The sequence below is a fragment of the Melanerpes formicivorus genome, unplaced genomic scaffold (assembly GCF_026170545.1).
Source record: "Melanerpes formicivorus ecotype bairdi unplaced genomic scaffold, bMelFor1.0.p_v2 SCAF_13, whole genome shotgun sequence".
NCBI lineage: Eukaryota > Metazoa > Chordata > Aves > Piciformes > Picidae > Melanerpes > Melanerpes formicivorus.
Window position 1 is genome coordinate 9,974,172 of NW_027142365.1, and position 24,759 is coordinate 9,998,930.

The 24,759-nt window shown below is 39.3% G+C and overlaps 1 protein-coding gene across 3 annotated transcripts in view; it reads right to left on the reverse strand.

Annotated features, from left to right (window-relative positions):
• The window catches only part of ESYT2 (extended synaptotagmin 2), a 74,310-nt gene that overhangs the window by 29,884 nt on the left and 19,667 nt on the right, over positions 1–24,759 (reverse strand). For all 3 annotated transcript variants that reach the window (XM_068146023.1, XM_068146024.1, XM_068146025.1), the window contains exons 2-6: positions 13,307–13,348; positions 12,235–12,369; positions 9,897–9,973; positions 6,851–6,923; positions 5,971–6,060 (exon numbers count right to left, since the gene is read on the reverse strand). In XM_068146023.1, coding sequence (XP_068002124.1) covers positions 5,971–6,060; positions 6,851–6,923; positions 9,897–9,973; positions 12,235–12,369; positions 13,307–13,348 — 417 coding nt within the window. The remainder of the gene's footprint in view (positions 1–5,970; positions 6,061–6,850; positions 6,924–9,896; positions 9,974–12,234; positions 12,370–13,306; positions 13,349–24,759) is intronic.

Genomic DNA, 24,759 nt, shown 5'->3' on the forward strand with positions numbered 1-24,759 from the left:
CATATTTAACAGTTTTACATACTGATGTTTTCAGAGTATTTGGAAAATGAGAATATTTGCATTTCCTTTTGATTTTTCCATGCTTTGTGTAATATATTGCATAGAGCAATTAACAAAGCAAAGTCCTGTGCTGTCTCTTAAACAGACTTCACTGAACTAAATGAATTGAGCAACATAATGCATGTTGAAACTCAGCATTAAGAAACTGCTCCTGAAATAAACCCTAGTGGTTTCTGCATTAACTGCCACAACACAAAACAAAGCAAACAATCTATGGAGATACCACAGAGAGCTGAAAGATTTGCTATTTATGTGACCAAAAAGCATATAAAAAGGTTGCAATACAGCATATGAAACACAAAGTGCCCTGTGGAACAACCTCACTATCATCACTGTGATTATTACACACCTCTTCTGAAAAACAAGGCTACCAATTCATTGTCGTTGGTCCTTAGACCATGAAGCTATGTGAAAAGCATAAGGAAACTGAAAAAAATAGTGTTACTAGGAGTGGCCATTTAGGCAAGAAATGCCATTACAGAATCACCAAGGTTGGAAGAGACCTTGAGGATCATCAAGTCCAACCCGCCACCACAGACCTCATGACTAAACCATGGCACCAAGTGCCACGTCCAATCCCCTCTTTAACATCTCCAGGGATGGTGACTCCACCACCTCCCTGGGCAGCACATTCCAATGGCTAATGACTCTCTCCGTGAAGAACTTTTTCCCCACCTCAAGCCTAAATTTCCCCTGGCACAGCTTGAGACTGTGTCCTCTTGTTCTGGTGCTGGTTGCCTGGGAGAAGAGACCAACCCCCTCTAAGCTCCAAGCTCATTAATCCAACTGCTGACCTGACACCCCCATGGCCATTAAACCATATCCTAAAGTGCCATGTCTATATGGAGTTTTTTAACACCTCCAGGGACAGTGACTCCCATCACCTTCCTGGGCAGCCTATTCCTCCTGCCTAGAGGGAGGTCTTCCAGCCACAGTCCAACCAAATAATAGATTCTCATTCTAAATTTTGGGTATTACCATGCCATGATGTGCTGGAGAAGATGCCAAGCTCCTAACTTGTGCTTCTGACAGTAAATTAAAGCAACATCACCCCCCTAACAAACTGAAGAGCCCTATGGACGAATAGAATAGAATAGAATAGAATAGAATAGAATAGAATAGAATAGAATAGAATAGAATAGAATAGACCAGACCAGACCAGACCAGACCAGACCAGACCAGGTTGGAAGAGACCTTCAAGATCATCGCGTCCAACCTATCATCCAACACCACCTAATCAACTAACCCATGCAACCAAGCACCCTGTCAAGTCTCCTCCTGAACACCTCCAGTGATGGTGACTCCACCACCTCCCCGGGCAGTCCATTCCAATGGGCAATCACTCTCTCTGTGTAAAACTTCCTCCTGACCTCCAGCCTGAACTTCCCCTGGTGCAGCCTGAGACTGTGTCCTCTTGTTCTGGTGCTGGGAGCAAGCAAGCAAAAGACATTTTATGAAGCACTGAATTTTAAAAAACTCCACAGTTGGTTGGCCTGTAGATCTCCAGAGTAGCTCATCAATATTGTTTCCTACTCTGTCACTGCTCTCAGCAACGCAGAGTTCTTAGTTTAGCTAAATTCAGGGAATGCCAGCTGGTTCCCTGCAGCAGAACTAGCAGGGCACTGGAAAGACTGCGTTCAGGATTTGTCACCAAGTGAAACTGCCAGGAGCCAGAAATGATGTGAGGTCTTTCCACAACACATTACAACTGAGAGGTGATACGCCTTGCAGAGACTTACCAGCAAGCTCCCTGTCCTAGAGCAGGGTTTCAGGCACCACTTACATTTTCCGATGAAGCAGTGCATCATGTTACTCAAAGCTCTTTCAATTCTTCCTCTGATCAGAGCAGACAAAACAGATTACGTTTTCTCCACTAAAACCAAGAACTTTGTGTATTCTCAAGGCTCAGAACTAATGCACACTGAAAGGGTTTTAACGACGTATATGCCAGCAGCCTCTAAGAAAAGGTAGGCTAAAAACTGCTGAGCATTTTTACATAGCTGGTGTCCTCTATACCCTAGAAGCCTTCACAAAGAGGAAAGCATGCACTGGAATGCAGGACATACAGGACCATAAACGAAGTTCACAGCAGCACAAAAGGCTGCCTCTAAACACTGCCAACTGTGTGGCTTGATTTGGCTGCCATAAGCAGTATGTTCTCAAAACAGAAGCCACAAAGTATTTTAAAATGCTGATGAATAACTTCCTGCTAATCAAGTTATGGAAGTAGAAGATTTCTGCAGGACAAATTTAAACTCAGTGATACAATTTCATGGGGTAAATTGTGTTTCTTCTCAGAAATTTATTCTAAGGGGACTACCATGCACTCTTCTGTTCCATGTAAATGGTCATGCAGAACACAGTACAGTTTGTCTGTTCCCAGAGTGCAGCCCATTCCCACTACAACACTGAAGTGCTAACATTATTGGAATAATTTAATAATTTAGCTACCACTTCATCATTTTTTCCAATCATTTCACTGGGACTCATCCTCGGTGCAAGCACTCTTTTGGAGTCTGATTTTCATCAGTACTGATAATTCTGAAAGGAACATCCAGCACTGAGTTTTCCAAAGGCAGCCATTATTAAAGGAAACTAAATGACCGTTACATACAAAACTATAGGGCAGAACCAAACTGCGAAGTGAATAGAAGAATAGCAGTGCTCAATTCAGCGAGAGGAAGGCAAAACTAAATATAAAGCTTTGGAAGAATTGCCCACTTTTCTTGGAAGGCATCCTGTTTTCCAGCTCTTGGGGGTTTTTGAACAATAGTATTGGTATTTTCATCTGTTATGTTGTGGGCTTTTTTAAAAGAGAAGAGGGTTGGATTAAGACATGAGCACCTCTCCTATGAGGACAGACTGAAGGAGTTGGGGCTGTTCAGTCTGCAGAAGAGAAGGCTCTGAGGTGACCTAATTGTGGCCTTCCAGTATCTGAAGGGGGCCTACAGGAAGGCCGGGGAGGGAATTCTCAGGATCTCAGGTAGTGATAGGACTAGGGGGAATGGAATGAAGCTGGAGGTGGGGAGATTCAGGCTGAAGGTGAGGAGGAAGTTCTTCACCATGAGAGTGGTGAAGCCCTGGAATGGGTTGTCCAGGGAGGTGGTTGAGGCCCCATCCCTGGAGGTGTTTAAGACCAGGCTGGACGAGGCTCTGGCCAGCCTGATCTAGTGTGGGGTGTCCCTGCCCATGGCAGGAGGGTTGGAACTAGATGATCCTTGTGGTCCCTTCCAACCCTGACTGATACTATGATACTATGACTTCAGCATGAAATACACCACTAAACAAGTTACCAGTCTGCAGTGAAGCTCTACACCATATACACTTCTATGACTGAACCAAAAATCAAACATAATTAGCAATGGGGTATCTTGTTCTAAAAGATAACTACACTTAGAGAAGCAAAATATGATAAATAGACATAAGTAATGCAAAAAAAACCCCTTACAAATCCTGACTATTCACAGCGCTAAGCCAGAGACTTTTAAGACTACTTCAAAACATCAGAATGCACATTTTTTCCTCTCTCTTGAAATCTCTAACATATTTAGACATAATTTATAAGCTGATGAAACTTCTAATGCTTTCTCCCTTCACAACATGAAAAGCGAGAGACAGTATTTGAAAGTTTGATCTGAAGTTAGAACTCTTGCAGCATCAAAAACTTCATGTACCACTCAAATCCAAGACTGGTAAATTCATTAAACAAGTATGTTCAGAACCAGTAATTTAGGCAAGGTTGCCTTATATAGTCATTCAGGGCAGCAAACAGATGATACAGAGCAAGAGGAATTGTTGCCAGTTACTTTAGACTGGAAAATATGAGAACAAAATCTAATGCTAGCTGCCAAGAAATTCCTCTTCTCTTCTAACAAAAATACTGAAGAAAAGCTTTCCTTGGCTGCAGCCACTTGCTCTCTAGTAAGAGGACAGAATTTGCTTATTTCCACAATAAGAATTAATTTGCTTATTTCCACAATAAGTTAGAAAAACAAACACCAGGAAGACACACTGCAGTGGGGAAGAAAGTCTGCTTAGAAAAAAACTAAACATCTGCAAATGACTGCAAAAATTCTGGAATAACTTGATTAAGAGAAAATTTTTGGACATTTTGGTAGGAAGCAAAACAACATCAGAGAGTATACTAACAATTACAGCATGCAGACTGCCATAAGGCAGTATTCAACCTTTGTCAGAGCCCTCCTTAGTTTGTTAGTGTTAGTATTAACAGGAACATTAACAAATGCCCTTCTCTCATACTGCTTAGCCAGAGGACAATGATCAGACAAAAACTTAGACATCTCCTAATGTTTAGGCTCAGTTCAAAGAAACATGGATATCCAAATCTGGTTCATCCCAGTGTACTTTTCCAACCCTTTCCTAAATATGAGAAAAGATGTTTTATGAGCTTTGCATGAACTACTTCACTTTTACAAGAAAGCTCACTAAATTATCCATAACACATCCACATTCTTGCATTTTTAATTCAGATTTGAACCTATCTTGTCAACAGTCCAACATCATATTTGCTCAAAAGGATGTTGTTACAAGAATGGGATTTCACTGAAGCTAACAATAAACCATCTAAAGCTGTTAAAGAATCCCCTCCCACCCCACACCCCGCCCCCAAACCTTGAAAACTAGATCAGAGTCCTGAGGAAAACAAGAGGATTAATCTGAAACTGTTTGAGAAGCCCCTAAACCCATTTACTTGTAATTTATGATCTAGTGGAGCCTGACACAGTTAAATCTTGACATCACAAGATTTACTGTTTAACTAGAACATGTCCAAGAAATAAAAGCTTACAATGGAAAATATACTTCCAAGTAAGAGATAGAAATAATTTCCTTAAGGAAAAGTCTGTGTAGCAGTAGAGTTTCCATGTTCACATCTTCCACTGAAAGCAGTATCACACTTCAAATCACTAAAACTGCCTTATATACACAGCAAAGAACTTCCAGCAGCAAGGGTGCAATGTGTATGATGATCTCCTTTCTAATTTTATACAATAAGATTGTTGTATGAACTTTGCAACACCTGTGAACAATTCTTGATGCATGTGTAGATTAAAAAAACAAAATTCCTGGACACCTAGACTAGAATTGCTGTCACATTTTGTAACATGGAATTCAATTAAGACTGTAGAGTATCAGTTACTAATTTTCAGACACTGAAAATTACATTTGCTATCTATGCTCTGTCACTCTACCAATGCTGCACCAAGTTACCAAGAGACATACTGGTGCTTGTCAGCCACTCTTACCTGAAAGATTCAGACTACAGGTTTTGAAGTGAAAGAATCACTCCACTGTGCAATGATCCACTATCTATAGTGTCTTACCACAGCAAAACCTTCAATGAAATACAGTGACTTTTTTTAAAGCTTATTTTGAATTCCAGTATGTCTCATACTGTGCTTCAACCATTCTCATACTTGGGTCCCTGGTAAATGTAATGGAAATTGCCCACTTGATAACCTCCAACATCATAGTGGGTCATGTCAAAACACCCATTCTGATCCTAATTTGTGGTATATCAGCATAGGCCTCAAGACAACTTTGCAGGTATCTTGTGCAATTTTAGCTTAGACCATGCTCACTTGCAGCCTGTCACGAGAAACAGCCACAAAAGCTTTTTTACAAGCAACATCGTATCTAATGATAGCTAAGTATCTAATTTCTTCTATTTGTAAGAAAAATATTGTCAGCTTTGACAAAACACACTTCATAATTCCAAAGGCATTATTCTTCCTCTTGTTTTCCAATATTCATAACATTTTCCACTATTTTATCTGTCAGAGTAGTGATTGCCCACATTCTTTCCTTTTGCTCCTTAGTTCTTGCTCCATCATTTTCTGATCACTGTCATAAGCACTCTAAAAATAGTAGAAAAAAGATAAAATTACTTACTGGTTTCCTAAGAAAAAAAAGGGATAGTGCTCCAATGAGGGGCATGTCTCCAATTAGTGGTTCCAGGATAACCCTCATAGTGCCATGGATCTGTAGAAGGGGAGTGAGGAAAAAAAGGAAATTAACTTGTCTTTAATTCAAGTTTTAAATTAATTTTATTCAAACTTTCAATTCATCAAATTCTGGATTTTGGAAGATTTTATGTATATATATAGTTTTACAGGTAATCCAAATTATTTAACACACACACACACACACTATGGTTTGGCTTGTAAATTCTTTACACATTACACAGGATGCTGTGTAATGCTAATGGCAATTCAGCTCAAAATATGAAGCAGATGATTTCTAGAGCTCAGGGGAAGCAAATGTGGCACAAAACAATACAACAGCATCTGCAGATACTAGAATAAAAGCAGGTAAATATTTATAGGTATGTTAAGGCACAAGAAAAAGCAAAAAGTTAAGGAAATTTGAGAAACACTATCAGAAGACAAAGCCACTACCACTAGCCACATCTAAACTAGAAACTGCATCTAACACTGAAATATTAAATGAAACAAAACTTTACACTCCATGGTCCCTTTACAAACCCAAACATCACATGAACATTGGCTTGATGTGGAGTTAACTCCATCTTTTCCAGCAGAAAATGTTGTATGTTTAAAACAATTTGACATCTGAAAGATGAGTTCACCCTTTAGGCAAGTGATGTTATTGAAATTATTACACAAGATCAATATTATGCAACTGAGAAAAAAAAGCAGTAACAAAACTACTCCAATTACTGGTTTGTTCTTATAAGCTCTTTCATCATAAAACAATTCACTGATGACTAAATATGAAAATCAAAATGAAAATAAAAATGTCTGAATTTCACCTGTATACTTTTCACACCAGCTCTGCAGAAGTACCTCTTGATCTCCAAATCAATTTCACAGTTGCCAACAAAACTGAAACAAAAACCAGACATTGCAATTTTATGAACTGAAGTGGATGCACTGTTTGTTCTGCTTTGCAGTCATGACAGTCTGCTTTGTATCTCAGTCCCTACACAAAAAATGCAAGTTAAAACATTACACTACATCATGAAAGAAAGTCAGGAACGTAACAAAACTTACATTCCCTTCACAAAATCATCACCACCGTCATCAAAATCACGCAAATTAATACATAGGCACTTCATCATCTCTGGAAGCAACATGCAACAGAAAACACAGAAGCAGCCTTCCTTTATGGGAAATAACAGACACACAATCCACATTCCATTTCAGGAATGCTCTATATAGTTCTTGTTGATAGTGCATGTATGAGAACCCACTCTCACCTAAAATAATCATGAGAAGCACTAGACAAAGATGGTTATTTTACTAAAAATGAAAGTTGTCTTTAACATGCAGAGAATTGCCAAATCAGTCATATTTAGAAATTTAATAAGCTGGGCATGCTAAGCTGGATGATCCCCTAAATAAGGTTTAAGCCAAAAACAGTTGAGCCCTTTCTGAAGGGAGAGAGGAGGCAGGAAGCAAATTAGAAAATAATTTTCAAAGAATATTTACAATTATGCATTTTCCTGACCACTTCTCTCCCACTTTGGGGGGATGCAAATCCAGTCAATCCCTTCCACATAAACTTTATGCCAAGACATTCTTGTAAACATCCAACACTGGGTGATTTATTTCAGACTATTCAAAAGATAACACTATGCAGAATGATTTTGGTGCAATGACCAGCTTGTGGAACTGAAGACAACAACAGAGACAGGGGTCCATGTGAACGGAAGGTGACCACTGCTGTCCCTGGAAAGAATGCAGTGTGACTGTAGAGTTTAAAAATAGAGATATAACTTTTAATACACAATTTAAAACTAAGTAAGTTCTATTTTTACCTGTGTAGCTATATATGGAGATAACAGATAACACACACACACACACACACACATATATATATATAATTGCATAACAACATGACACAGAGAAGCAAGGTCAATTGAAACATGCAACTGAAACCTCAATCCTGGCACTCTGTAGCATCAGAACTATTTGTGTTATGAAGACTGGGAAGCAATATGCTCATTTGAAAGTCCGTAATAACACAATGACAAATTCAAGTAAAAATAGTAACAAACTGCATTTGAGGGGAATAAGTCAACAAGCTTTAACCTTATAACAAAATTAAAGGTGGTTTTATCCCCTAAGACAGTTGGCTGGTCGATGCTGTACAGAATTGCACTGTAATGTAACATACAGCTTGAAGGCTTATCAAGTAAGCAAATTCCATACATTCAGACCATAATATCCCAGAAATATTTATGACCCTTGTAATGAACAGATCATCAAGATAAATTACAATTTAATGAGGGGAGTCTTTTAAGACTATAACAGCAGCAGTACTGAATCAGATGAGAGGCACAGTGTACTGTTATGTGGCGACTGTAGCCCACAGAACGAACAAACACAGAAAAGGACAAAGGTTATTTTCCAGATTACAATGATCTAGGATTCTCTTTCCTGGACTGTCTTCATCATTTTTTAGGTCTTTTAACCCCATTTTGACATCTGTCTTTTGCCAGTGCATTGGTAATCATAAAGATCACTAAGTAACCAAGAGAAAGGGAAAGTGTTGCTTGGTGCCATGGTTTAATTGATTAGATAGTGTTGGATGATAGGTTGGACTCGATGATTGTAAAGGTCTTTTCCAACCTGGTTAATTCTATTCTATGGTACTAAAGTTGAAACCTCATAAATACATTTTCCAGTGACTGCTTTGTAGATCAGCTAGTCAAGCTGCTTACAAGAGTACAGTTCTTAACTGGGTGCTAAGTGATGCACAGGTTCTGAGCAGAGCTCTGAAGCAGTGATCCTAATGCACTCCACATCCTTGTAGAAACAGTAAGACATTCTCTTTGCAATTATAGTTAAAAACTAAACAAACAAAACAAGCATGCAGCAGCATCTTCTCTTATCACTGTAGGGTCCAGCTCTGACAAAGCAGTCTTCAACATAGCTGAGATTTAGATGAATAATACAAAATTAAGAATACCCAAGTTCAAACTTTGGAACTGTCTCTGAAAAATAAAAGCCAAGAGGCCTGACTATCCTTCTGAAGGGCTACTGCTAGGGAAGCAGCAAGCAAAAGAGAAAGCTGCTCTTTGCTGGATAATCTGTGACTGACAAATGTGGCCTTTCCCGAGCCTGCAAACAGACCAAAGTAGTCACGGCAGCACATCTATGATGCTTGCATATAAAAACATTGCTGGATTCACTGACTGAACTTTTAAACAACTAACTGCAGATTATGTTGAGAAAGCCTTTGGCACACGGTGAGTAGATCTATTTATAACCCTATATAAAAGGGGTCGCGATGAAAGGGTAAAGAAACCTGAAGCAGCAGAGCACAGTCCCTCTGGCATTATAGAATACCTAGATACACTTTGGTTGGTGGCATAAGCACAAGTACTTCACTAACTACCATTCTTATTTTAATACTGTGTTTATGAAAAAAATCTAATTAACTGAAAAAGGAAGGGGGGGGTGGGGGGAGAGGAATAAATTTACAAAACAAACCCAAACACCACATAGACTAAATTTTAGGCTAGACTCAATGTCAAGGCAATATTTTAATGCATTAAAAAAAACCATACAAATAAAACCAGCCTTTAAGATAACGCTTTTGCTTTGGAAAGTATTTCTTTATTACCCAATATGATTTGATGATACCGACTTACTGAGCTGATATACTATTTCCCTCAGATAAATGCTATTTACAGCATGCATTTCCTTCCTCCATTCATACATAATTAGCGCTAACCACATTTGTGTAATGAAGCAGCTCTTCTCCTTTCAGGCCAACGTAACTGCTGAATCAAACCACGCACACATTATAAAGCATGAGCAGCATCACTGTAATATGATAATCAAGTTTACCTGATTTGAAGATCCAAAATGATCTGCCTTTTGTCTACGTTTTCAGTGTACACTTTTACACCATTTATCCTCAGAGGCTGAAAAAAATGAAGCAAGTAAAAGTTGGAGCCTTCGACCAAACTATACCGTATTGAACTCTTGACTTTGAAGTAAAGGTGAATATAAGCACGTTAACAACTTCAGAATTTACTGTAAGACATGTGAAGCAAAGCTACTATTTTAGCTCAAAATGTTATTTCAAGGGTAGAAATCATCTGGCTAGGATCCACAGAATCATAGAATGGCTTAGGTTTGGAAGGGGCTTCAGAGATCATCTACTCCAACGCTCCCCCGCCATGGGCAGGGACACCTCTCAACTCGACTCCACTGCTCAAAGACTCATCCAACATGGTCTTGAACATCCCCAGGGAAGAAGCATCCACAATCTCCCCAGGGCAGCCTATTCCAGAGTCTCACCACCCTTGTACTGAAGAGCTTCTTCCTATGATCCAATCTAAACCTACTCTCCCTCATCTTAAAAACATTCCCCCTTGTCCTGTCACTAGACACCATTATGAAAAGTCCCTCTGCAACCTTTCTGCAGGTCCCTTTCAAGTACTGGAAGGCAGCTGTAAGGTCCACCCATCTTCTCTAAGCTGAATAGCCACAGCTCCCTCACTCTATACTCTGAAGTGTTCCAGCTCAAATCTCAGCCATTCTGACCCAAGCCACAGCCCTCCTGGCACTTACTCTGGCTTTAGATCACTAGACTTGAAGAGTTACAAGAGCTTTACATCAAGCTTTTCCCTTCCTCCCAAAAAAAGCATTTCATACCTCTGTACTAGTACCCATCTGACACTCCCAAACATAGCATTCTTTTCTGTGCAACTAACACACCAAGATAAATTTAATTCATGAAAATGTATTTGCCTTAAGTGGAATTTAGTCAGAATGGATGAAAATAATCCATAATCCCCACAAAAAGCTGTGTCAACCACTCCACGCTCTTTCTCTAAACCACTGTGCTGATATTCTCCTTCCCTCTTGCTCCCTCTCTCTCTCTTATACAGAAACACCACCTGTCACACGTTCCCAAGACTCAAAAGTTCATCAAATACCAAGAGGGAAAGGATGACCAATGACCTTACTTAGCACAACCTCCTGTCATATTTTGTGGTTTTCTTTCTATTTACACTTTTTTTTTTTGGTAATTTATGTAAAATGGAAATCTGACTGCTGTCATGTGTTTGGGGCTGTGCAGCTTACAGTGTAACTCAATCAAGGCTGCAATAAAGTAAGAATAGCTGCTTCTTGTGTCCAAAGTAGCTGTCTAGCTGCAGAAGCATACTGAGGTGTGGAAGCTAACTTAAACCCCATTTCAAAGGAATGCTATTCTACAGTATGTAATACAGGCGTATCCAGGGCAAGGCAGAGGCCCTGTGTAAAAGGATTTACAGCTCTTAAAACACAAACAAACAAAACCCAACCAAAAACCAAACAAAACAAAATAACCAACCCACCAAAACACCAAAAAGTAAACAACCACATAAAAGGTGTCCTAAAGTGTAATAGATACAAATTAGTCGCAAAGACTAAAAAGTAATTCCCCTCCACCACGCCTGACATTTAACTTCAGCTTTCCTCACATTCAGAGGAAAGGGAAATAACATTAAAAATTCTTATTTAAAACCCCATTTATGAAAAGCAAGAGGAACAAAAAGGACAGTTTCACCAAAAATAAAAAAAGTGGTTAAACTGCACCCAGCTGATGGAGGTAAGAGTAAGCACAGCAAAACTTATTGCAAGCAGGTAAGTCTTATTCTTAGTTTGGAGTACTCAAAGAAGCTCTTCTGCAGGCATGTAATAGCTATTTACTATGACCCCTTCTTTCCTGGGACAGAAAAGAAGGGAAACTCCTATCTGCTTCTTGATACTGTGTTAAATGAAGTCCCTTGGCAAGTTGAGCCAGCAGCCCTGTCATCAGGCTTCCTACATAACATGATTAAAAGTTCATCCGTTACGAGTAAAGTAACTGCACTTATATCATCTGGCAGGAAGAGGATAGTGGTCCCTGCTCACTTAAAGTATTACATAACAGGATTTTCACAGGACTAGAATTTACTGTAATGTCAGTCTTCTCCCAATTTGTAAGCATATTTCTTAATCAAGAGAGTGTAGGGGGAAAAAGCTGCCTCTCCCAGAAAAAAGTGACACATCTTTTGATTTTGTTACAACAGAAAGCAGAACCAGGCTTACCACCAAGTATCACTGACAGATAGTTTTCATGTAGGTTTAAACAGCCTGCATGAAAACAGGATGTGAGACAGAGCTTCTCAAGAGAACCTCAACAGACACTGACCTGATGACCAATATCAATCTTTGTAAAGCTGAAGGTACTGAGGTGGTTGTTCGCTCCTCTTACTGCTGGTTCTATGGTCTCCCGGAAGAGTTTCTCAATAAATTGGCAAATAAAAGGCCACATCTGTTTTACAGTCTAAGGGGGGGGAAAAGAAACACAGTAACAACCACAGTAAGTCTCTACATCACACAGCTTCACCTCATTAAATAATATTCTATAAGGCATATTTAAGGAATTTTGTACAAAATTGTAAGCATTGCATTCTGACACACATTTCACTGCAGCCATAAAAAAAACCGATTCTTCTGACATACAGGAAAGCTCTCTGCAATTCTCAGTTTGTATGTTTTATACAACTGCACAAAGCTGAAGCACTGGAGGAGAAGAAAACCAGTATTAAAGAGTTTCCTTCTTCTATCCCCACAATTGCATATGCCTTCAGCACTGATGCCGAATGTTGAGCAGGGTGAAGAGGGTTATTTGCACATAAAAACAAGAAAACAAGGTGTCATACGCATTTCTGAAGTACATGCATATGGCTGTAAAAAATATGGTATTTTACTGTCATAGCTGAAAATGCTCTATTTTTTTCCCCCTGGTTTCTAATTCACTCATGTTCTTCTGAGCTCTTTGAAAGATTAAAATAAAATGACAAGAAAAACACAAGCCAAAGGAGATCTGTATCTCTGATAATCACACCTACAAATCAAAATTGCAAAACTGATTTATTTTTGAATTGTAGGTCAGAAACCTACAGCAACTGGGAAGTATCCCAGGCAAGCAGAGCATAAGAGTGTTCACAGCTGCTATGACTTCCACATAATTACAGTTGTCATCATTTTAATGCCACTGAAATGGTTCTCCAAAACTCAACAGTATCAAGACTCCAGAAGCACGTCGAATCTCTCATGTGACTAACTGATCAACAACCAGGAGCTTCAAATGTATGAAGAGCACAGAAAAGTTAGAACTACTCTGCTCTCAGATTCTTGCCTCACCCTTTGTTTTTTAAATCTCAGATTCCCCTCCTCCCCCCTTCCCATATGGAAGTGATGCTCGCAGCTACCCTTACCTTGTTGAGCCATTCTGCCCTCTCCGTGTCCGGAAAATGGACCTAAAAAACCCAAAACACCAAACAAGAAATTACACAGATACAAAACACCTTTTAGTTAACTGTGTTCAATTCCTTACAAGAAAGCTTAGGGATGTGAGTTCAAGCATGCAGTGGGCGGTAGTGTCCTCCCTATTCTAGTCATGAGGTCTGTGGTGACAGGTTGGACTCGATGGTCTTTGAGGTCTCTTCCAACCTTAGAAATACTGAATAGTGAACTGAATAGTAATCTCCCTATGAGCAATGCATACACTGAAAATATATTCAGCAGTTAACATTCTTAATAAGTATATTAGAATTCAATCAGATAAAATATCAACCCATTACTGAACTATATATACATGTCCAGGCATACATTTAATAGTAGCATCTGGAATAAATTATTGCTGTAACATCATAAAAGAACTTATAATAAGCATAGCTGACACAGCTAGTGTCAAATTTACCTCTTGTTTCAGGGGTTTCACACATGACATGAGGCTGCCCAAGTCCTCACTGCACTTCCACTTCCTTTCTTTCATGTCAGATCTTTTGCCAATATCAATAAATCATGGCTAGAAATATTTAATTGGTGAAGTGGAAGCTAAGGAATATGTATATAAGCTCCTTCAAAATCTCTGCCAAAGACATGTTTAGTGATTTCTTTTCTTAAGCAACTGTGGAAATCAGAGATAAAAGTGTGCTGGTATATGCAAAGGATAGAAAGTACCCATCATAACAGGAAAACATCATTTGAAAGCTGAAAGAACAGAGTTTTCCAGAAACAGGAGGAAAGCACAGCTAGTAGCATTACAGCTTACACACACAGGCAAGAGAAAAACCTGAAGCAGTTCAGTAGAAGCAGAGTTAACAAAAATGTCTTTAGAATCTAGCAGCTTCTACAACAGGATGCAGATCACACTTCTGAAACACAAAGAGCCTTTGAACACGCTAAAAAACCATGACCTACATATACTGACTTTCGTGAAGCAGTGTCTCTGCTTAACTGAATTGGGAAGTCTTAATCTCTTCACAGCATAACAGATTGTGCCACTGGTTTTAACAGCAGTGCCTACTGGTTATTTTTATTATGCCTACATCCCAAATTTAAACAGTCAGTTAAATACATACTTCTTTAACTGTATTTTCCACAAGTTGGATTTGAGAGCAAGCCTCATTTGTTTAGTTTTTAATCAAACTGTTGCACAAACAATCAACACTAATATATTCTTGAATATACCTAAAATCAAGCTTTTTAAGTCTCTTACAAACACAATCTTATGCAAAGACAACTGGGGAAAGGCTGAGGGATGCAAGCTGGTACTCTAGATGAGTCAGGACTGACAGAAGAGCATCAAGGCAACTGCAGAGGAATTTTATAGCCAGGAACAGCAGCAGGAATCAGACCTGATGTGCAAAATCTACTTATTCCTGTATGAAATTTGTTAGTCAAGCAGGACAAAGAGAGACAGGAGTTCAGTGAAAACAGTCAAAAACTAAGAGCATTTTCCACTTGGTTTCCATTATTGAAGTGCTCATGCAAGTTTGGCAACTATTGCCTCACTTAAAAAGAGATCGTGTAAACTCATGTAAAAATACATGATTTAGCTTTCTCACACAAATCCTTGTGCTCAGCTCTAAACATCTCTCATGTGTGCTTCCTATTTCTGATGTGCTCATACGCTGCGCTGTCAAGAACTCAATTTGGAACACACAATTTTTGGTAATGATCAAAAAAATACCAGAAAAAGCCCAAGGAATGCAGTTCTTTGTTCTGTCCTGGAAGGTAATCAAACAAAACAGCAACAAAAGAAAACCACGAACAAGTTCCTATTTCCATAATAACAGCAGAAACATTTCTAACCCACAATTATTTTATTATTCAAACTATATATGGTATTCATACTGGGTTTTTTTGCCCTGATGATGATCATCTGCGTCTACGGAAACAAGGCTAGCCAAAGAACAACCACCATGAAACTCAAACCCCACAGACTAAGGATTGGTGGGAATTTTAAAACAAAATCACCAGTGATCAGCAGATGACAGCAAATGAGTTTTAAAATGCAAGTGGTAATAATATCGCTGCCTTAAATAGAAACCTTTGTTCACATAAGGGAGGTTTCACATAGCTACATTAGTGTCACTAAAAGCAAGCAGTGACAAGAAAATCAGAAAGAATGAAATTATAACACATTTTAAAAGTAGTGGTGAGAGCAATTCTCCATAACTTCCAGCATTAGTGATCTATTTAAAAATACAAATAGTATGCCAGCTGTTATTGTTAACTGATCCCCACACTGTAAACTATTTTTCTCCTTAAAATTATCTTTATAGCCTTCTCCATCCTTAAAGTTATCTGTTGTTAGGCCACACCTCGAGTACTGTGTCCAGTTCTGGGCCTCTCCGTTCAGGAAGGATGTTGACTTGCTGGAACGAGTCCAGAGAAGGGCAACGAAGTTGGTGAGGGGTTTGGAACACAGCCCTATGAGGAGAGACTGAGGGAGCTGGGGTTGCTTAGCCTGGAGAAGAGGAGACTCAGGGGTGACCTTATTGCTCACTACAACTACCTGAAGGGAGGTTGTAGACAGGCGGATGATGGTCTCTTCTCCCAGGCAGCCAGTACCAGAACAAGAGGACACAGTATCAGGCTGCGCCAGAGGAGGTTTAGGTTGGATGTTAGGAAGAAGTTCTATACAGAGAGAGTGATTGCCCATTGGAATGGGCTGCCCGGGGACGTGGTGGAGTCACCATCATTGGAGGTGTTCAGGAGGAGACTGGATGGGGTGCTTGGTGCCATGGGTTAGTTGTTTAGGTGGGTTGGATTGGTTGATGGGTTGGACGCGATGATCTTGAAGGTCTCTTCCAACCTGGTTTATTCTATGTTATATTCCATTTCTATTTAATGGCTAATATACAGGTCCCAAGTATTATTTAGATGAACTGAAACAGCAAAAAGGGCACCTACATTCAAAGTATGAAACCACCGCTGTTGACCAGAGTATTCCATCAAGTGAAAACTATTTTTTTGCTACAAACCAGTCACTTCCTCATTGTGTACTATAGCTAAGTAAGAAAAGGAAGCAATAAAAGCAGTCTAGATTAAAAAAAAAAATAATCAAATCAAAGCAAACCTCCACACCACTGTATGGTGACTTTTTTCCTCTTCTATTCCTAAGTAAGAATTCCATTTTAGACTACACTAGAACTACTGTGTTAGGACAGCTGTGTTTAACAGGTACTTATCTGAGTCACCATCACTTAGTTTATGTCTTGTTCCTTCCACTGTTTAATTACTTGTTGCTCCTGGTGAAAATGTTAAAGAAACCACACCAGTAACTTTCTGCTTAATTCTAAAGTAACACAATATAGCCAAGCTTCACGAGGTAGTCAAAACATAACTAAATATTCTTGAATGGTTTTCCAGTTATTTCACAAATATATTAGATATCTCTACCTTGGAAATCTAATATTACATGCAAAAATCCTCCTCTTTATCAAAAGAGACATTTATCTAGCCTAAATGAAAAAAGCCATGAAAGGGCATTACAAGACAACTTCATAGACTATTCATGCATCACCAGTGGAGAGAGCATCCCACAGAAGAAAATTCAGAACAGAAGCCCAACTTAGGGGCACTAAATCTGCTCCTAAATGCACAGCATAGGCAGTTATTTAACTACTAAGCCTCAAGCTAGGTGGTATGATAAAAAAGAAACACATTAAAATTAAATTGTCCTCTTAATTATAACTAGCAGATTAATTTGCCTAAACGCACTGCACTTGTAACTCAAAATGGCCAGAAAAAAAATCAGTAAATGTAGAAATTAAGAAGCATCCCAGCATGAACAGAATAGAGTGTGCCATACAGTGATATTCAAGCTCAATTAAACAGCTATTCACTCCAGTATTTTCCAGTCGGTAAAGCAGGCTGGCCTAAGGACATTTTAGGTACAACAGAGCTGAGCAGGGCTAATGGCTTAATCCCATGTAATGCAGCCAGCAATCCCCCTCTCCCTCTGCAGAAACAAGGAGCAGCAATAGGTGAAGTATTTGTTTCTTTACGCAGAGGAATTGATGCAGAGTCTTCTGCTACACAACAACCACCTGAAGAGGCTTATCCTCAAACACAGGCTGGGGGGACCACTGCTCCCAACTGCTCCTTTCTAACAGGAGGCAAAGAAGGGGAGGACGGAAGGAAAAACACATTCAGTATTACAAATGCTGTGTGGTTTAGTATGGAGATATAGCACGGACTCTTGAAAAGGTTTCACTGAGAATAATTAGGGGTGTGTTGCCCAGGTCGTGTCTTTCAACAGAAACATCTGGAAGACCTGGAAGGCGGCAGAATATGGAAATTCAGCTTTATCCCTCACGTGGCACTTGACAAAACAGCAGTTAAAAGGACCCATGTAAATCAATACAACTAACCTAAAATTAGAAGCTCTAGAAAGTAAGCAGCTCAGGTTTTGACAGGAGTTGCCCATCAACAACAACAAAACAATTGAACATCAGAAAATTAAGGGGAGAGGGGGGAAAAAAGAAAATGAAAACACATGCAGAGTAAGATACAAGAAGAAAGGAGGTGAAGGGCCCTAGAGTTGTTTCCATGGCTATCTGATCACTATAAAACCTGGCAGTAAAATGGAAAAACTAGACAAACAATATGTAATTGGAAGGAAGAGTTGTAATATCAAGCAAGGTTAAGGACTGTGCTATTTATAAAGTGGAACATAAGGCATTTCAGTGCTTGGACAACACACTGGCAAACAAAATAAACTTTGAAAAAATAAAGTCTTTACTTTTTTAAAAAAAGAAAGGAATGGTGTGCCCTTTGAGTCAGATTTACACCTATGAGATAAGACTGGTATTAGAAACACATACTTGGTATCTCACCAAATGTTCCTAAAACACTCAACCAGCACAATCATTGCCATCCCACGTGAACCGCACTATCAGTTCAGCAAGTCCTACGAGCTGCCACAACAGATTACAGGCAGCTATTCAATGGGGAGTTTTCCACTGTGGTCTCTACCACATTCTCCACTGCCTCCCCAGGTGTCCGCTTCACAGTCAGTGTGAACATCCAAATGAGAAGTAATTATTACAACAACAAGCCAATTAAACACAAAGCCAGTTGGCACTTGTAGGAACTCTGAAACAAACAGCTTTTCAGCGCCTCCGGGTTTCAACACCAGCACAGGAAAGTCACTCTAATAATTAATCTACCTCAAGTAATAAAACTACAATTCTGCATGTGGTATACAAAGTTTTATTTCACTGCAGCCTTTTGTTACCTCTGTCTCCCCTCCTCCTCCTCTTAGGGGCCTGAAAAAAAAAGATCTAATATATTGAGTACTTCAAATTTGAAATAAAACAGTAGCTCCCACACACAGAGGCTACTTCAGCATTCTGGCATGCTCTGGAGCAGGTATTCCTAATGCTGGCTGTTACACTGTAAAATCAAGCTTCATCAAATGCTGCAAATGGAAGTAACACTCTAAGAACTCTTGCTACCCATACACACACTGCTGAACTGAATTAAAGCCCATACTGCACTGAGAGATCTCACATTGTACCCCCCCCCCCCATTCTGCCGTGCTAGAATTAACACATAAACTTAAAATATTTGATGCTTTTTAAAATGTTACTAATTACCACAAGTGTATCTGTCATTTAAATAATACAAAGATGCTACTTGGCTTAGATTTTTTTTTTAATATATAAGAATGCAATTGAAAAGGTTGGATGAGGCTGTGGCCAGCCTGATCTAGGGTGAGGTGTCCCTGCCCCTGGCAGGGAGGTTGGAACTAGATGATCCTTGCAGTCCCTTCCAAACCTGACTGAGTCTATGAAAAAGCTGTGCCTCTGTTTTCCTTCTCATTACAGAATTCACTGGAATAATATTTAGAAAATGAAAAAACCTCTAATTTTTGCTATTAGTCTAGCAAAAATACGATCACTTTCAAGTGTTGGCAGCTGTGGATTTAGAATCCAGCCCTCTGCAGCCCTGCAATACCACCAGAATATTCCCACCTGGACAGCCACCCTATCTTCTTTGGCAAACAACGTCCCTGGCAATGCAAAATAATGCTGTAGTTGCAAAAGAAAAGCCTTGCCTCAAAGAGGATCCATAGCTCTGGCATGACTGAAATGGCAGCCCAGAAGCCAGTCATGCAATTCAGAACTGAAGGATACTGAGAAATTACAAAGCACAAGTTTCATTTTCTCCCTGTGTTATCTTTCACCTCAACATCTATTAAATATACTTCAGTCATAATGGCAGTGAGGCTTGTCAGGAACTGCATTACTTTCCAGCAATTTGACTCATCAGTACAAAAACATAGATAAAATTTGCCTAAGTGTTGCTATTTTTGCAGAGAGGGAGCAAGCAAAATGCAATACAAAGTTACACAGAAACATCTTACTTAGCAGCAGCTTAACATTAAAAAAAATCCTCAGGGATTGGCATTATAAGCAGCTGCTCTGGAAAAATGACAGAACAGTAGCCTGGTAGTAAGAGAACTGGGAAATCCTGCTTCTAACCTGACACTCAGCCTTTGCAACTCCAACTCAAGGAAAGCTGTCCAGCCTATAACTGAAAACCTGAGCATCATTAACTTCAAGAAGCATCCTGGCTTAATCGCCTGATGATAAATCACATAAACCATAAATCCTATCCTTTACCACTAGTGGTTACACAATTTTCTTCCAAACATCTGAAAACATATTGGCATGGGCTTCTGTCCTATCTGGATGCACAATCTACTCTAAACACAGCACACTATGCCTGCTAGAGGGAACTGTATAGCTTTCCTTTGCTTTTCTGCTTCCTCTCATCTTCTACTGCAGATTCATCTTCTAGTGCAGCCTGATTTCAGAATAATCTTCAATGACCAGTGTACTGACACTATACACCATAACTCAGGCTTCACTAAAGAGATTAAGTCCCCTGTGTAACCCATCTGCTGTACTCTCACTGTAGTTTAAGACCATGTTATTTTCCCCAAACTGGTATGTTCACACTTCTTTTCTACTTTCCATCTGGAAGAGGACTGTAGGATTTCAGGGATCAGCTTGGACTGGGACAGTTAAAAAATAAAAGAAAAAGCAGAAGGTATATGGGAGCATTAATTGGCAGGAATCTTTTACTGGTTTCCACTTTCTGAAGGATCTACATACAGAACCTCTGACATAAGACTGATATTCTGACACAGAAAAAGGTGCATTTTTCACACTTAAGTAGTATTTTCTCCAGAATTTAATGAAGGTTTCTCAGCCATATCTAAAACAAGATCTCTGCTTCCTGTGGTGGGAGATTTTCAACAAGCAACGTTAGCAATGTGGCACAATATGTCAAATTTGACAGGAAGTGTTCCTGTGACTCAAAACAACTTACTGTAAATGAAAAATGGAGCCTTTAGAACTTAATTTTGCTAAATAGGTTAATCTTGCCTTAATCTTTCCCTACAATGCAAAGTATTCATCATGAGGAAAGGAAGATATGCTGCTCACAGCTTGATGGCTAGGGTTTGTAATTTTTAAATGTACATAAATGGAATTTAAAAGCAATACAAGGACTGCAATCATCATTATGTCTGGCATGTAGGTCCACCAAGACCTAACAAGTCACCTGTATAGACATTTTCCTGACAGCTGACTGGCATCTGCTGCCTAGCAGACCTACCAAAAGCCATTTCTTTGATTGTGCCATGGAGTTTCATATCCATCACTCAGAAGCCATCAAGAATTAAGACTCACCAAAAGAGAGCAATCTTCAAGTTTACAGGGAGAGGAAGACTCCCAACAAAAACATCTCAAGGCATTCTTTATCTAATGGTTAAGAATTGTTCAAAATTGTCATCTGGAACAGAAGTGATGTTGAGCACTTCTTAAAGTGAGGCAAGGTAAGAACTTAGGCTTAACATTTTGAATGCTTGCTACCCACATTTACAATAGTGCTTTTATCTATTCCACTTGCTTATTCAGAAGATCAGAATTCATTATCAGCTGTTAAGAGACCAGCGTGCTCCTTTCCAATCTCCCCTTCAGGGGATATTCACAGTAGTAAAAAACAAATTTTAAATGCTGATGTCCAGAGGAAGGGCAGGATAAGCAGAGTTGAAAAACAAAAGTACCACACAAATCCTTGAATAGCCTGACACTCTACATAAGCCAAATATCAAGGACTGGATTTATGCTGTTGAAAGCTTTCCTATCACATCAGGTTAAAGACACATAGTGCAACCACTGTTTACAAAATACAACATTTCATTGCAGTCCAAACTAGCACATCTCCAAATTCCCAGAAGCACCACAATCATTACTGAAAGCAGAGACCCAGATTTTAAACACCACAAGTGATGAAAGGTGTGTCAGGAGCCACAGCTGGAAGAACTCACTGATTTTACCACTTGCCAATTTTACCATTTTACCATCTTGCACAGTGCTACTTTTTAACATGTCATCAAACTTTATCTTTTAATTCTCAAAAGTAATTTCATCAGTTCTCCTCCTTTCCAAATAAAGTCTTAATCCCTTGAAATTCAAGCTTTCAAGTTGTAAAAGTTTTATAAAGGCATTAGCATTTTCTCTTCATGACATTTTTTCCTACTGTTAAGCCTGTACAACAAATTCTTTTTCAGTTCCCTTGAGAATCCAGACATGTTCCCATTCTACTGCGTGCCAGAGTGCCTTGCTCTCTTGATGGTAAACAGAAGAAAAACTTTCCTCTCTGGACTGCCAAATCCTAGCTTTGAAAACAGCTCATACATCCAGTGTTGCAGCACAACTTACTACCTGTTGAATTGCCTACAGCTGGGCCCTGCACCAAATTGTCAGCCATCCTTGTTGCTACCTTGACTAAAATGTTGAAGGTGTCTTTTCTTTTTACTCTACTGAACCACTACCTGCTTTACTAAGCCCTGTAGTCAGGAATTCAGATTCACCAAGGCTAAGGTTCTTTCACCAGGTAGCTCTTACTCCTGTGAACACTCGCTAGATTACATAGTCAATCCCACTAAGAGAACCATGAGGGCATTCAGTGAGGACTAAAATGGACATCAACTTTCAGGGAAGTGTTCAAGAAGTACTGATCACCTTGTCCAAGACTGTGTGTCCCCTTTCTCAGGTAGGTTAAATGCTCTTTCCTGTCTTTAACTGGCTTACCAGTGGCTGATTTCTGACGAGCAAAATGATCTCCTAACATGCACATTTTAGCCTGAAACATCTCCATGTGTTGAACCCCAAACTTCATAGACAACATTTTTTCCTTTTCTTAGGGTTTTGTTTTGTTGTTTGGATTTTTTTTAATATAACCTACAATTCACAATTGAAACAAACCTATATGAACTCCAAGATAAATACAATTTGCTCTAATTTTTATTGGTTTGTGGGGAGCAAACTGCAAATTTGTATTTGAAAATACAAGAGAGCAAAACAGAGAATGTGGAAACTTTTGTGCTATTCAAGCTAAAATATAGTATCAGATGATGCAAAGGTTTTGTTAAGGAGCCCCTATCCTTGTGCAGGATCATGCTGAAAATATGAGACCAGTGAAATACATAACTGGAAAACATTCTGACCACTGAATTCCAGCCCCCTAAAATTGCAGGCACCATTATTCTATTTCTGTTTATAATCTCCACCTTAAAACCATGGAGTTTGCTACTGTTCCTCAGTACAGACCAGGAAGGGCAGCTTCAGTGTGTTTTTGGTAGCTTGGGTTGCTAAGGAAAGACATTAAAGCACACCCTGTTAAGCCAAGTTTCTAAACTTAGGTATGCTACATCACATGTTTTAGTTACAAGGTGGAACCAAACCTCAGGCTGCCTCCCAGCTAAATTAACTATTATTTTCATCCTTAAATATCAGTCTTACTATTCTGACTTTGTGTTATCAAAAGGTACTTTAGAAGAAACAAAAATATATCACCATGTAACAGACAACAATGTTCAACCTAAATAAACATTCCAACCAAATCCTCACCCACTAATATCACTTGGGTTTGAAATAGGAAAAAAATATTTTCATTATGGATTAAAAACTTTTTACAGGCAGATTTTCAATCTGTGCCCCCAGCTTGTAATTCCTGTATCCACACAAACCATGGATCTGTTTCAGCAGCCTGCCTTTCCGCTGGACTATCTGTCCCATGACTGAGCTTAGCACCTCTTATCCAAGAAGCTATTTTAGAAAAAGCAAAGTGTACTTAAATCAAGCTTGCAGAAGGAAAGGATGCTGCTAAAACCTCATCTTTGGCAGAAAACACACATGCTTATGCTACTGGACTGACACACGTGGCATCTGCACACTGTAAGGTCAGGCAAGTTGCAAATCTCCTCTAAGATCAATGCTTTCTGTCAGCCACACGGTCACCAACAGAAGATTGTTGTGTTAAGGTCAGATATAGATCACCTCCAATTTCTTTTCATATATAAATGCAGTTGGGTTTGGGTTTTTTGTTTTTTTGGGGGGGGTTGGGGTGTTGGTTTTGTTTCGTTTGTCTGTTTGGTTTTATTCTGGAATTACAAAAATGGGTAAAACCCTGGTCCAAGTAATGTCAGCTGACAAAATCCTATGAGTTCAGTAGGCTCAGAGGAAGAATCCTTCAGCAGCTGGACACCACATACACAATTTCACCCTACAATGTGGATACAGTGCCCAAGACAAACTGTGGTTACAGGTTGGACTTAATCTTTGAGGTCTCTTCCAACCTTGGTGATTCTGTGACTGACAATCCAGCATTGACCCTCAAGAACACCATTTTCATTAACAATAATAAACATTTGATATAAACAGAATTTTATGCTTACAGAAGTTTCTGTTCTAGACTACACACACAGAGCAAGTAGGAGGACAAAGTATGCTTGCAGTATCTCTCCAGAATCACACACTAATTCTCATCAGAAAGTGAGCTGAATACCAAAACACACCATCCACAGCACATCACACACGAACAGTTGAGTACTACCTGGCAGGCACCTCTGAGTTTGCAACATAATAAAGTCCACACTTAGCAAACAGGAAGATGAAGTCCCTCAAGAGGAACTGAAACAAACGAGTACCAAAGAGCATGTAGTACATTTGCTCCAATGCACTATTACATCTTGCAATACTTTAGTTAAAACACGCCTGTATATTTGACAGTTCTGTTTATTACCTGACTTGTATACACAGCAATATTTGTTCAGTCACTTGTTGCTCTTCCATGCAAGTCTTTACAAATCAACAAAGCTAAGGGGGAAAAAAACCAACCAAACAAAACCTGTTCCAAATAGGAAATCTGGAGTTTGAAAGCAAAATTTTACCAGTTTTGGCTGTTTGAGTTTGGGGGTTTGTTTGGGTTTGTTTTCCAGTTTTTGTTTCTTTGGTTTTTTTTTAGGGTTCTGGTGGTGGGTTGGGTGGGGAGGGGCAGGGAGGGAACGAAGCTTTTT